General features: G+C 50.1%; 2 protein-coding genes across 11 annotated transcripts in view; one reads left to right on the forward strand and one right to left on the reverse strand.

Moving 5' to 3' along the window:
• The first annotated feature begins 1,530 nt into the window (after window positions 1-1,530).
• ADO (2-aminoethanethiol dioxygenase) lies at window positions 1,531-5,656 on the forward strand. The gene has a single exon (XM_038534057.1). It carries the CDS (start codon window positions 1,637-1,639, stop codon window positions 2,447-2,449), a length of 813 nt encoding a protein of 270 aa, XP_038389985.1. The 5' UTR covers window positions 1,531-1,636; the 3' UTR covers window positions 2,450-5,656.
• A 3,192-nt stretch (window positions 5,657-8,848) lies between these two features.
• EGR2 (early growth response 2) overlaps window positions 8,849-13,197 on the reverse strand; it is a 104,046-nt gene continuing 99,697 nt past the window's right edge. For 9 of the 10 annotated variants that reach the window (XM_038534055.1, XM_038534051.1, XM_038534048.1 and 6 more), the window contains 2 exons: window positions 12,262-12,370; window positions 8,849-10,873 (listed from right to left, as the gene is read on the reverse strand). In XM_038534055.1, the coding sequence (XP_038389983.1) occupies window positions 9,624-10,873; window positions 12,262-12,280 (1,269 nt within the window). In that variant the 5' untranslated portion in view covers window positions 12,281-12,370 and the 3' untranslated portion in view covers window positions 8,849-9,623. Of the gene's footprint in view, window positions 10,874-12,261; window positions 12,371-12,470; window positions 12,945-13,197 lie in introns of those variants that run through there. The other variant, XM_038534056.1, reaches the window with a different exon arrangement.

Consider the following 13,197-nt stretch of genomic DNA (forward strand, 5'->3'; position numbering starts at 1 on the left):
AGTGCATAAACTGAGGACCGACAAGGGTGTGACCTGCCTAAAGACCTACAACTTATAAGTAGCACAACAGGTTGGAAAAATACCCTGAGTCCACCCTTAGTGCTTTTAATATCAATTTGCTACTTTTGTTTTGTTTTGTGAAACTGTACCTTTTTCCTGCGCTGCTGCTGAGGCCCTGCCCGTTTCCTACTATGCTTGCGCAATTTATTCCTTCATCTGCAAACTGGGAATCGTAATAGCGGCCATCTCTAAAGAGTTGGCATGAGGATGAAATAGCATACTGTTCATTAGGCATAAAGTACCTCGCATATACTGAGCACCCATGCGGTTGGTTACCCTGCCCACTGAAAAGCATGCCGTTTTCAGCTGGAGGGACTTTCAAAGCCACTCCAATTACAAAGCGAACACAAAGCCCATGTTCAGCTAAGTCCGAAAGGGCTAAATTCAGGGTAAGGTGAAGGCCCAGAGCTTGCCTGATTCTCACACACCATTCACGGTTTCTCACTCCTACGGAGCCTCAGAGTCGCCTAGTGAATCAGTGTCAAGATGACAATCGGTAATCTGTATTTTTTAGAAGCTCCTCCCAACCTCCCCCTCCCAACCAGGTGCTTCTCTGGCAAAACCAGGGTTTGATGATCCTTAGCATACACAGTCACTCCTGGCCACAGCAAAGGGCCTGTCGAGTCCCAGCACAGCTATCGTGCTCTGCAGCCGGAAGAGCAGCGTCATCACACCCTGATGCAAACAACAGCTGGGGACGGCTGTGCCGGGGCCCGCGGTCACTGGGGACGGCCTCGACCCTCTCATCTCCTAAGAAACTTGGAAGATTTCGAAGATGCCGTCCAGGAATCTCCGTGGCAGACAGTGCTGCCCAGATGGCCAGGAAGACAGAAAGTGAACGCAACAGTCTCCTTTCCGAGGGTAGAGCAGCGACAAAGAGCGAGTCGGCTTGGCGGAACAAGACCCAGCGGCGCCGGAAGGTTAACGACCCTCCTGCCCTGTTGCAAGCGGTGGCCAAGAGTCTCCACCACGCCACAGGCCAGCTGCCGGAAGTGCGTCACTCCCGCCTGCTGGGGGTGCCGGGAGTTGTAGTTAACTGGCTACTTCTCTTCCGTGCCCCAATTCACCTTTTCTTCAAAGAAGCAAACACCTTGGAACCGCAGAGAAGGGCGCTTTATGAGAAACAAATCCAATCCTTCCTCTTCCAGCGGACAAAGGAAACGCTTCCAGAGCTCGTCCACAATGTCGGACTACAAGTCCCGACATGCCTCTGCAAGGCGGCCAGAGCGCCCGGCCACCGTCGTAGGTGTGGGCCGCTTGAATGGGACGTCGGGCGTAATGCGAGGCTTTCCACGGTCCGCGCGGCCGGTACCTGCTCCTCGGGCGTGAGTGCGGCGTGTGGGTCGTGCGCGTGCGCGCTCGCCGGAGGCGCGGGGCGGGCGCGCCGGGCCGTTGCGGGCGCGAGGCTGCTGAGCTTGGCCGCGGCGCCGCCGCGCGCCGGGAAGACCCGTCCTTGCGGGACCGCTCGCCTCGCCCCAGGCTGCGGGCAGCCCTGGCGGCCGCCGGGGACCGCAAGGGGCGGAGGAAAGCCGGGGGCGGCGGGGCCCGGCCTCGGCACGCGGAGGAACTGCGGAGCATGCCCCGAGACAACATGGCCTCCCTGATCCAACGGATCGCCCGCCAGGCGTGCCTCACCTTCCGGGGCGGCGGGGGCGGCCGCAGCGCTCCCGACCTCGGCTCGGCGTCGGGCCCCGAGGCCCCGATGCCGCAGGGCTTCCCGGAGAACCTGAGCAAGCTGAAGAACCTGCTGACCCAAGTCCGCGCCGAGGACCTCAACATCGCCCCGCGTAAGGCCACGCTGCAGCCACTGCCGCCCAACCTGCCGCCGGTCACCTACATGCACATCTACGAGACCGACGGCTTCAGCCTCGGCGTGTTCCTGCTCAAGAGCGGCACGTCCATCCCGTTGCACGACCACCCGGGCATGCACGGCATGCTCAAGGTGCTCTATGGCACCGTGCGCATCAGCTGCATGGACAAACTGGAGGCGGGCGGCGGGCAGCAGCCGCGGCCCCTGCCGCCCGAGCAGCAGTTCGAGCCGCCGCTGCAGGCCCGCGAGCGGGACGCCGTGCGGCCGGGCGTGCTGCGCTCGCGGGCCGAGTACACCGAGGCCAGCGGTCCCTGCGTCCTCACCCCGCACCAGGACAACCTGCACCAGATCGATGCCGTGGACGGACCCGCCGCCTTCCTGGACATTCTGGCCCCGCCCTATGACCCCGACGACGGCCGGGACTGCCACTATTACCGGGTGCTGGAGCCCGTCAGGGACAAGGAGGCCTCCAGCTCGGCCTGTGACCTGCCCCGAGAGGTGTGGCTCCTGGAGACCCCGCAAGCCGATGACTTCTGGTGCGAGGGCGAGCCCTATCCAGGTCCCAAAGTCTTCCCTTGAAGCCGCCGGCGCCCGGTTGCTCTGGGCCGAAGACGTGCCCTATTCACATCTGGGCCTGGCTGCCCGCGACCCACCATAAGGGCTCTCTCCCTACCCCCAGGCCTGGGCGTTGGATCTACTGGAATGGGCTATAGCCGCTTCCTCCGGAGCCGTGGGAAGCGCGGGCGACTGGAGTGCAGCCACGGGGCCGGGTTAGGGGGCGGGGGAAGGAGGGTAGGCTGGGTTGTTTCCTGGCTCTGTCACTGCCACCGGGCTTTTGATTTGGGGGGAAAGGGGTAGGGGACTATCTGAAGCGCTTCCATCCTAAAGCCATAATGAAAATATTCTTTTTCTCTCTTCCTTATGCTATACAAAATACACTAAATGCCCCCACCACCTCCCCTTCCCCGGGTAAATAGGTTTTGTTTTACACTTAGGTCCTTGTACCCTTTTACTTATTGTTATAGTTTTAACTTATTGACTGCATGACCCAGTGGTTTGAATTGTTTTTAGTTCAAGTCATTGGTAAAAACTAGGCTTAAAAAGATGAGCTACTATTTAAAGTGAGCTGCCCTGCCGAATTAGTTCTCTGTGGCAGTTAAATCTTTTTTCCAGAGTTGGGGCATCACCCCCCAAACAAAACTATGCATGTAGAGGACAAGATTTAATTTCTTCCCTCCTCTTGCCCAGTAGCCACATCTGGTTTACTCTGGCAGCGTCTACTAAGAAATTCAGCACCTGCATATCTCAGTGACAAGAGGTCACTTACAGATTATCTTTCCCGTGAGTCTCTAGATCTGTGAGTTGAACAGATTTCTTGATGCAGATTGACCTTTAATGCAAAAACTATATTATCTTCAAATGACTTTTTGTCTTAGTGTGCTTTAAGAGGTGATAGGGTAATTCTGTGTTTTCTGATGAGAAGATTGATAGGAGCTGAATCCTATGCTTCCAAACAACTGAATGTAAAACACCCCTAGCCAGCTGTTGAATTCCATGCCCCTGTTTACTTCCAGTATTTTCCTGCAAAAATAGAGAAAAATGTTGATGACTGTTTCAAATTCTCTCAGGAGCTCTAATGTTCCAGGAGGCTGGTGGTTCCAGCTGTGTTTTGGTGGCAGTGTTCTCAAAACCCCTCAGAATAGTAGAGTCACTGTTTGCTTCATCCAGTGTGGTTTTCTATAGGAAGAGAGAAGGCACAGACGATCAAGGCTACAGAATAGAGAATTACCTGTACTGCTGGCCATTTTAGAACACCAAAACTTGGGACAAAATACTTCCTAACCTCTTAAACAGTTGTGCTATCTGTAATTAGTTTTATTTTTGTCCTTTTAGTAAGCTCAGCAACTTTACCTTGTTTACAAATGTATTTACACCATTTGCTTCAGGCTATGGAGCACTATTGTTTCCCTCTTTTTACTATTTATAGGATTCCTTTTTCACAACACTTTTAATAAAAACAAACTGTAGAAATAAACACGTTAAAATCTGCCCAGCTGTTGTCTAAGCCCTCTTGATTGACTTGCCCAAATGGCAATCCAGTTCTAAGGTCTGCAATAAGGGGAGATTTGCTATTGGCGGAAAGTGTTGACCCTGTAGAGAAACAGTATGTGCCTTTGCCTCTTTGTGCACACTGGGTTACTATGGCCCAGAGTGAAGGAATGTTTGTTCCCAATTTTTTAAATAGAATAAAAAAGCAAATTCTTGATGATTTTTTTTAAAAACAAAATACAAGATGCTTATTCAATGCGAAATGCCACTCTTCTAAAACCTGAGACAGGATTATTGACGTTTTATGGTAGCTTCACATTCTGGTATAGTTTAATATGCCTTGGGGGCAGTTTGAAGCAGATCTTCATGCTATTCGGTTTAAAAATGAATCCTAGATATGCAAATGATGATTTTCTTAGAAAAATGTTCACAAAATGAATTTATTTAATAACAGAGTAATGAATGTGTATGGTTATCAGTCACATGCCTATTCTGAATTAATAGCAAAAAGTTAATTGACCTAGATTGTTGATAGTGCTGTATATGCTATATAATACAACCTGGAGTACATTAAACCGACAAACTCATACTGGCAGTAGGACAGTAAAAAAGGAGTAATTGTTTTTCCAAACTTTAAAGTTCTCAAATACAAACAGATTGAATGAAAAAAACTAAGGTGCTTTTCAAAAGAATAGCTGAATTGTTACAGGCCAAAATAGCAATATGCTACTCTCTTAATTTAGTTCAATAAGACCAGTGAAACTTTGGGTTCGCTAATAAATTCTGAGTAAATTAATGATGAAAACATAACTTGTTTCAGTGAGCCACTAAGGCAAGAATATTCTTCATACAAATACAAAATGTGGTGCAACAAACCTGGCACCTCTTTGCATAAACTGTTCATCATGACTTAAAGACTTAATGTGCTGCTGTTGTATTTCCATATATTCCTGCAATGTAGACTATATTTTAGTAACAACTGTGGAAAAAACTTGTCTTCCTCTACACAGACTAATGAGCACAATGATACCACTTTTCTGTTGAATAACAATCGCAATAATTGCCTCTCATGAGTGAGAAGTTTGTCTCAGTATTTCTAAAGCTTTTTAATTCTCTGGTTATATCAAAAGCCAGTTATATTAATGGAGAGTATTGTATACCTACCTACTACTTTATGAGAACTGATTTTTTTTTTTACAAAGACTGATTTGCATGGATTGAGTTACACTAACTGCTGTTCATTAATGAAGATTGTGGGCCCGTTTTAAAGAAATACTTGTCAACAGGAGTGGGTCCTCTGAACTTTTAAGACCAGTAGCCCTTAAGTTCCTCCAAATCCACACCCTTTATTCCTCCTTTTGCATTGTCCTCTTGTAGGTGCCTCAGCCTTGGCATCCCAGGAAAACTGTTACTGCTCATCTAATCCTAATGATGGTATCTTGTGCCCTAATTCTACTGCTTAGCAAAGAAGCAGTATGTCTTTAATAAAGGGTTCAGCCCATTACTGTTCAACTCTAACCTGAGGCAGTACCACTCCTGTAACCCTCCTATTCTGAATTCTGAACTCCAGGTTACAAACAAGCGAACCGCTGATCCTTTCAGTGTAATGAAGCATCTACTGTCAAGGAAATCGTTTGTTAAGCCCCATATACATACTGAATTTTCAGATCCAGAGATGTTTACATTTCTGGATTAAAGTCAGTGTACTTTCAGAAAATAAAGGCATGTTTGAAATTGTTTAGATGTAAATCTTATTTGACTATTACAAAATGAAGAAGAAAAATACTATAACGTTTACATTTTAATTACTATTAAAGCTTTAGTCTATACAGTAGGATTATGTCGTACTGAAAACCGGTGGCTTTCTACAGATTCTAAAGCCCAAGTAATAATATACATTTAGTCTATTTCCTTGAGACAGCTTTGAAACAATCTGATTGAAAACACATCTGAAACAACTGTCTAATCATATTTTGCTATAACAGAAAATAGATCCTTTTATATTTAACTTAAGGAAAATACACTAGTGCAAGAAAGCAAAAAATTTTGTGAAGGAAGGAATCTTTGGACTTAAATATTTCTTTACTGTTTCTGTAAACTTTTTAAAAATATTTTATTTATTTATTCATGAGAGACACAGAGTGAGAGGGAGAGAGGCAGAGACATAGGCAGAGAGAGAAGCAGGCCCCATGTGGGGAGCCCGATGTGGGACTCGATCCTGGGACTGCGGGATCACGACCTGAGCTGAAGGCAAATGCTCAACTGCTGAGCCACCCAGGTGTCCCTTGTGTAAACTTTAATTGCAGTTTGGACTGGCAGCATCTTAGGTACTTGATGATGCTGACCATTCATTCATAGTGTGTGTGTGTGTGTGTGTGTGTGACAGTTAAAATATCACTACAGCCATTTTTAATATATATCAAACACTTAGGTTTAATTTCATTAACAGTTGATCTTTAAATACACTGATTCATGAATAAGTGAAAACCTTACTTATAGGTTTAATAGACCTATTTTTAATATGCAGTGAACCATCACAGATGCATTACGATCTTTTTTGTTTTGTTTTTTGCATTATGATCTTCAAGCAGTTACTCTCCAGAAGTTTAATCAGAATCCCTAGTAACAGCTGTACCATCAGAAATATTATTCGATAAAGCATATTGAATGTAAGAAGGAGCAGACTTAGCTTTATATGCTTAATTTCTTGAGCAAAGTAAAAAGTTAGACACCTGCATTAAAATACCCTGAATGTTTCAAAGCTGAGAGTAAAATCTGATTAAAGATTTACCTAACATGTTAAAGTTAAGTAAAAGCCACCAAGTTGTCTATGAAGAAACACCAAGATGTGTTTCTTATGGTATGTTATGCCACTTCACCAACCCCACATCAAGGTGAAAATGATTATGTAACAGATTTGACTATTTTATCAAAATATTCTTACTCTTTTTAAAACGACTTCTTAAAAGCCATTTTTAAGTCCTGCTTTGTACACGGTTGTTTACATTATCTTGATTAAAGGTGTTCTGAAATTTAAATTGGCAAGCCAATTCTAGATCTTATAAAACTTAGGTGTACTATATTTTAATATACTGAAATTTTGGTAGGAGGGGAGTAGTCCTCAAAAACAATTATCAAAATGTGGCATTTTTTATACATATTTTTACAAAATTAGCCAAGTGGGGATAATAATATGCTGACGAACTAGGAAATCTGAATCTAATGGAATAATACCAGTCACTAGAAAAGTCTGGCCCTGAAGTTTAGGATTTCTGTTTTGTAGTCACAGAAAGAGGTATTCCGTATCTTTGAAATAGGAAAGAGGAAATAAAAGGATTGATTACCTCCACAAGTTCGATCTCAAAATTCCAGGGCTCTGAAGGGCAAAAAGTAGCTTGTCACTGTCTGCTGTTCTAAAATTCAGGCCTTCGGTTATCAACCACATATGAAGGAGGCTGACAGTGGCAAAGGACACACATGACCGTTTTCAGACGATACAGCTGAACAGTGGGTATCTGATGTGTTACACTTGTGTGAGGATCCAGGATCCAGAAGCTGTGGATGAACTTAAATGCTACTGAGGCCCAATTTTAGAGTAAAATAACTTCACGAGAGATCCAACCCATTTACTCTGTGTGACCGGTAGATACCTTTCTTTGGATTTATATTTTAAAATCACTACAAAAGGCTTGCAGTTAAATGAGCCCTATAATGTATTCTGTTGCAGACCATTATGCGGTACCATGACGGAGCCCGTATATGCCTATTTAATTTGCCTATCAAAGAATGTCTCTGAGATTTTCTGAGGCTGGTGTGTACCTATCTTATCTAATGAGCGGGGTATTTTGATAGTCTCTGGACCCACCAAACGAATCGCAGATTAGTGATCCTTCCAAATAGGGGTAATCAGGGAGAGCAGACGAGAGAGAAATGAGTCCTGGGGTAATTCCTTTGACAACCCATTAATGCTGTCTTCAGCAGTGTCTGAGTGCATTTTTGATCTGAAAAGGTGATAGCGTTTTTCAAAAAGTTTTCTGTGGTCATGAGACTAATCCTGGAACCTAAAAGTCATTTCCAGCTTGACCACGCCACCACACTTTCCACAAAGCCACATCTCGTCTGAGTTCCTGGCCTTGGTCAGGGTTCTGAAAGCAGCCACAAATGTGTAGTCTCCGAGTGGGCACTTGTTTGTAAGTATTTATTTTCCGGAGCCCACTCAGGAGCCGAGAGAAGCTATAGGCTGTTATAGAGGACGGAACAATGAGTCAAAACAACGCCTCCCCACTTTTACACTAATGCACGGGGGAAATCCCCGGAACACTAGTGTTTGATTATGAATGGAGATTGCTTTGGGGGTGAACAGACTGGTGTTGAAAGGCCAGCAGAGAAACCTCAGAGATTCTGGTTTGGTCAAAGCACTAAAAGCCATTGGATGACTATGGAATTCCCACCCAGGAAATCTTTCATAAATGATTTCTGCAGCAAAAATATTGTTGAAAAGTATTTATTTACACTATAGTCATAAACCATCCATTATCTGAACTTCAGTTAGTGGTTTTGCATTAGAATAAATCATTTATATTTCCACAACTATTAAGAGCTAATAACCAAACAAGTCAGCTCCAGTAATATTATTTACATTCTTATCCGCAATTCGACTACAAAGGTAACACTTAAGTCACAAAACAGAGCATACAAAAATATACTTTCTAAAAAAAAAATCCAAATATTAATAGGCAGAAATATACAGCAATACTAACCCAGGGAATGATTTTTTTTTTTCCATAGTAAGGCAACCCATTTACATGCAGACCCTGTAACATTGTCTACATCACACAAGGCACCAAGGACACTTCCAACACAACTGCATGCATCCTAGTTTCAGAGAATATATGTACATCCCCCTTTAAATAAGTTAACCTCTGACTCATTTCAAGAGATCATAAATGCTTTACTTTTTTTTTTTCCCAAAGGTTCAGAACTTGGAGAACAGTGCACATCAAAAATACACAAAATCTGAGTGGATATACACTGAAAAAATAGTCTTTAGTTTCTCAAACGACTCAAAAAGGAGCAGATATTGCTATGTCCCTCCCATCACATTGCACTTCCATTCTCTGAGTTTATAATACATATTGCTTAGAGGGTTGGAACGACTAGACAAGCTTTGATTCACTGTTCTAGGGCCACAGAATGCAGCATAAAGGCCATGCTTCATTCACTGTACACCATTCCCCGATCAGTCCCAAGCCATAAAGTGCACATCAGCTTTGCTTCTTTCTGCTGCCCCCACCTGAAGGGTTCAGCATCTCCCAACCTACTGTAGAAGAAGTCTCAAATCAACTCTGACATTCAGAGTAAAAAATCGTACTGGGACAAAACACAAGAGAAGGGGAAGCAAAACCTAGTCAAACAACCCTTTTAAAGCAGGGTCAGGCCTCAGCCCTCTAGGCCAGGGGCCCCCACCCAACCCCTTTCTAAGCCTCCCCTATTACCTTGGGGTGCCAGTCAACTCACCTAAGAGAAACTAAGGTGGGTTGAGTTTTAGGAAGGACCTGCCTCTAAGTGGACAGGGGGCCCTTTGCCCAAGGAAGGAAGAGAGGGACAGGAAAGGGTGGTAGTGTTTGTTGTGCAGCTCGACTGGACCAGTGGACAAAGGGCCTCCGGGGCCTCAAGGAGCTGGTGTGTCAGCCCGAGTCTCATCTCAAGGTGTCCGGGTCCGAGAGGAACAAGGGGCAAGGGACCCTCCGCCGATGGTGCTGCCGTTGCTGCTGCACAGCGGCCCCCCAGCCTGCGAGCCCCCGGGGCAAGAGGCTGTAGAGGCAGCTGGCACGGATGAGGAGGGGGCGCTGCTTTTGCGCTCCTTCTGTCTCAGGTGGATCTTGGTGTGGCGCTTCCTCTCATCACTCCGGGCAAACTTGCGGCCGCAGTAGTCACAGGCAAAGGGCTTCTCGCCAGTGTGGGTGCGGATGTGGGTAGTGAGGTGGTCACTGCGGCTGAAGTTGCGCATGCAAATCCGACACTGGAAGGGCTTGTGTCCCGTGTGGATTCGGATGTGTCGGGTCAGCTCATCGGAGCGGGAGAAGCGCCGGTCACAGCCTTCTGCTGGGCACGGGTAGGGCCTCTCATGCACTGGGGTCTTGCTAGGCCTGTTGGGGTACTTGCGAGGCCTCAGAATGGGCCGCAGAGGCAGGTGGTGTGGGTTATAGGCGGCGGCGGCGGCTGCCGAGCTGCTGCCAGGCAGCCGGGGTCCCTCACTGCCTCCACTGGGCCCTGGCCCTGTGGCCCCAGCACTGGGGCCCCCCAGGGTAAAGTTGCGAATGGTGGAAAGTGGAGTGAGTGGAGGAGGGACTCGCAAGGAGTCCAGAGGGCAGGGAAAGGGTTTGCGGTCTGGGCCAGCTGTACCATGTAGGTCTCTCTGGCACTGTGATGGGAAGAATCCGGGGTAGTCTGGGATCATGGGAAACAGACCGGGGTCCGTGGCTGGCTTAGGGGAGGGGTAGGAAGGAGGTGGTGGGTAGGCCAGAGAGGAGGAGGTGGAGGTGGTGGCTGCCGACAGGAACGCCGAGGGGTCCTGGTAGAGGTCTCCTGTACAGCCAGAATAAGGAGGAGGCGGTGGCGGTGGCGAGTAGAGGTGGTCCAGGTCAGGCTGGGTCTGAGACATGGTGCACACCCCCAGGGGTCCTGTGGCCAGTGGGTTGGGGGAGGCAGAGGTGACACTGGACGAGGCTGTGGTCGAAGCTGGGGAGGTAACCCCTTGCAGGATGCCTGCACTCACAATATTGATGATGCCTTCTGGGTAGCAGCTGGCACCAGGGTACTGGGGGTCAATGGAGAACTTGCCCATGTACGTGAAGGTCTGGTTTCTAGGTGCAGAGACCGGAGCAAAGCTGCTGGGATATGGGAGATCCAAGGACCTCTTCTCTCCAGTCATGTCAATGTTGATCATGCCATCTGGGGAGGGAACAGAAAGAATGGAGGTGGAGCAATGAGAATGCAGCCAAGAATCCCTTTTCATCCCCTCTAAACATAGGTCCATTCCCAAATCCCAGGATCCTAGCACAGTAGAGCTGGGGCAGAGTCCAACAGGTGGGAAGACTGCAGCCCAGAGACAGCAAGAAGAGGGTAGCCCAGGATCCCACTGGCAGCCAGTGACAGTCTGGGACTCAAACTACCTCCAGGAAAGCAGGATGAGCTACTCCCAACCCCCACACACAGCCATCTGTGGCTCTCGTCCCCAATAAAAACACCCAATAATAGCAACAATATTAAAAATTCCCCATCTGCCTGGAACTTCTCTCGCTCTCCTTTGTCTGGGGGGGGGGGGGGGGTCCCACGGCCGGGGCTCCAGGGCAGACACTAGCCAGGAGACTGATCATCCCAGCCAGTGCCGCCCGAGAGGGGAGCCTGAGAAAGAGATCAGTGATTTCCTGGCTGCTACCCATCCGCGGTGCCTTCCCTCCCTCCGTCTCCGGCTGCGCTACAGCTGACGGCTGCTGGAGGGTATGGGGCGCCGCGGTGGAAGAAATCTATAGGTTTCCTTCCCTTCCCCACCGTCGCAGCCTTGCTCCACACCCGCACGCCCCAGCCCCAGCCCCAGCCCCAGCCCCAGCCCCAGGCCCGCGGCGGATCTTCGAGGAAGGAGCGGGGGCCGCGGGGGACCACTTTCCACCGCATCGCCAAGGCAACCAGCGGCGCCCGTGCCCCCGCGGGCCTCCTTCGGCAGCCAGGGGGCTGCTTCCCGCCGTAGTGCGCCCTCCTCCTCCTCGTCCTCCTCCTCCTCCTCGTCCTCCTCCTCCTCCTTCCCGCCTCGCCAACCCCCTCAACTTCGCGGGCGGCGCAGGTGGGGGCGCTCCTTCTGGCCGCTCGCGGAGCGCGCTCGGAGGTTTCCCCGGGGTCGGCGCTGCCCGGGCGGGAGCGGCGGACGCTTTCCTCCGCGCTCCGCCGCCGCTCGGCTCTCCGGCTCTCCTCCGGGGCCCCGAACTTTCCCATCACTTTGTCCCTGCCCCGGGAGCGGGGAGGCCCGGCCGCCGCCGGCCCAGCAGCCGGCACAAGCCCGAAGCCTGGGGGGCCGCCTCCTCTACTCCCCTCCCCGCGCCCGCCGGGGGCTGGGCCCGCCGCGGCGCACGCACGCCCGCTCGCCGACGACCCGCTGCATCTGCCCGCGCGCCAGCTCCGCCGAGCCGGCCCTTGCTCCCGCCGGCTCCCCGTGCACCCCGTGCGGGCAGCGGCGTCCGCCCCGTGCCCCAACCCGCTCCTCCAAGTCCTGCACACGCACCGCACCCCACCCACCACCTTCGAGCCGCGTGGGGCCCGGCCCGCGAAGGGGACGTGCGGCTTACCTCCGGCCACTCCGTTCATCTGGTCAAAGGGGCCTCCCAGTTCGGCATTGGGGAAGATGGTCACCGACGTGGCGGCGAGGTCCTCCACCGGGTAGATGTTGTCAGACAGCTGGTGCACAAAACCACTGAGAGTTACTGGGATTTTGTCTACGGCCTTGGCGGTCATCATTTGCTCCTCGCACAACCTGGAGACCCAACTCCCTCTCTACCTGGAGCGTCAGAGAAGCCGTTTTGGAGAGGATTTGGACTGAGTCTAAGTTGGTGTCTCCTTTTGCCCTCCACGCTTAAAAGCAACCACAAAAAAAAAAAAAAAAAAAAAAATCCAACAAATAAAACTAGCAAACAAGTTGCTGGTTTTTTTTTTTTTTTTCTAAGAAAGAAGAAAAACGACTATTTGCCACTGACTCTCTCTCCTGTGTTCCGGCTGGGAAGCCAGGAGTTGCCGGTGTAGTGTTATTATAACAGTCAGTGTGTCCCCTCGCCGAGCTATTAATCAATTGCTGCTCTCTCGGTTAGACGGAAAGTGTTGCTGTAAGTATTTATGGGCAGGGCCTCAATGCCCGTGACGTCGCTGCCCATATATGGACTGAGGAACAGGGCTGGGCCAGGCGGCTTCTTGCCGTCACATGGCCGATTTGCATACGGGCTCGGCAGCGCGGGCTCCGCCGGGCTCGCGACTCCCGGCTCCCGGACAGCGGGGACCCGCGGGGGTCCGGGGCGCGCGGCCCGAGCCCCAGTCCGCGTGCGGGGCGCGGGGCCCGGCGGGGGGCGGGGGCGCCGCGGGGGCGGCTCCGGCCGCGGGGGGAAGAGCTCGCGGGTCCTAGCTGCGGCGAGGCCTCCCCGGGCGGGGAGGAATTCCGGTTCTCCGGGACTTTCCAAAAAAGGCGAAGATCCGGTGCCGGCGGCCCCGCCTCCCCAGCCCTTGTTTGGGAGCCA

This window comes from Canis lupus, chromosome 4 (assembly GCF_011100685.1).
Source record: "Canis lupus familiaris isolate Mischka breed German Shepherd chromosome 4, alternate assembly UU_Cfam_GSD_1.0, whole genome shotgun sequence".
Lineage (NCBI taxonomy): Eukaryota > Metazoa > Chordata > Mammalia > Carnivora > Canidae > Canis > Canis lupus.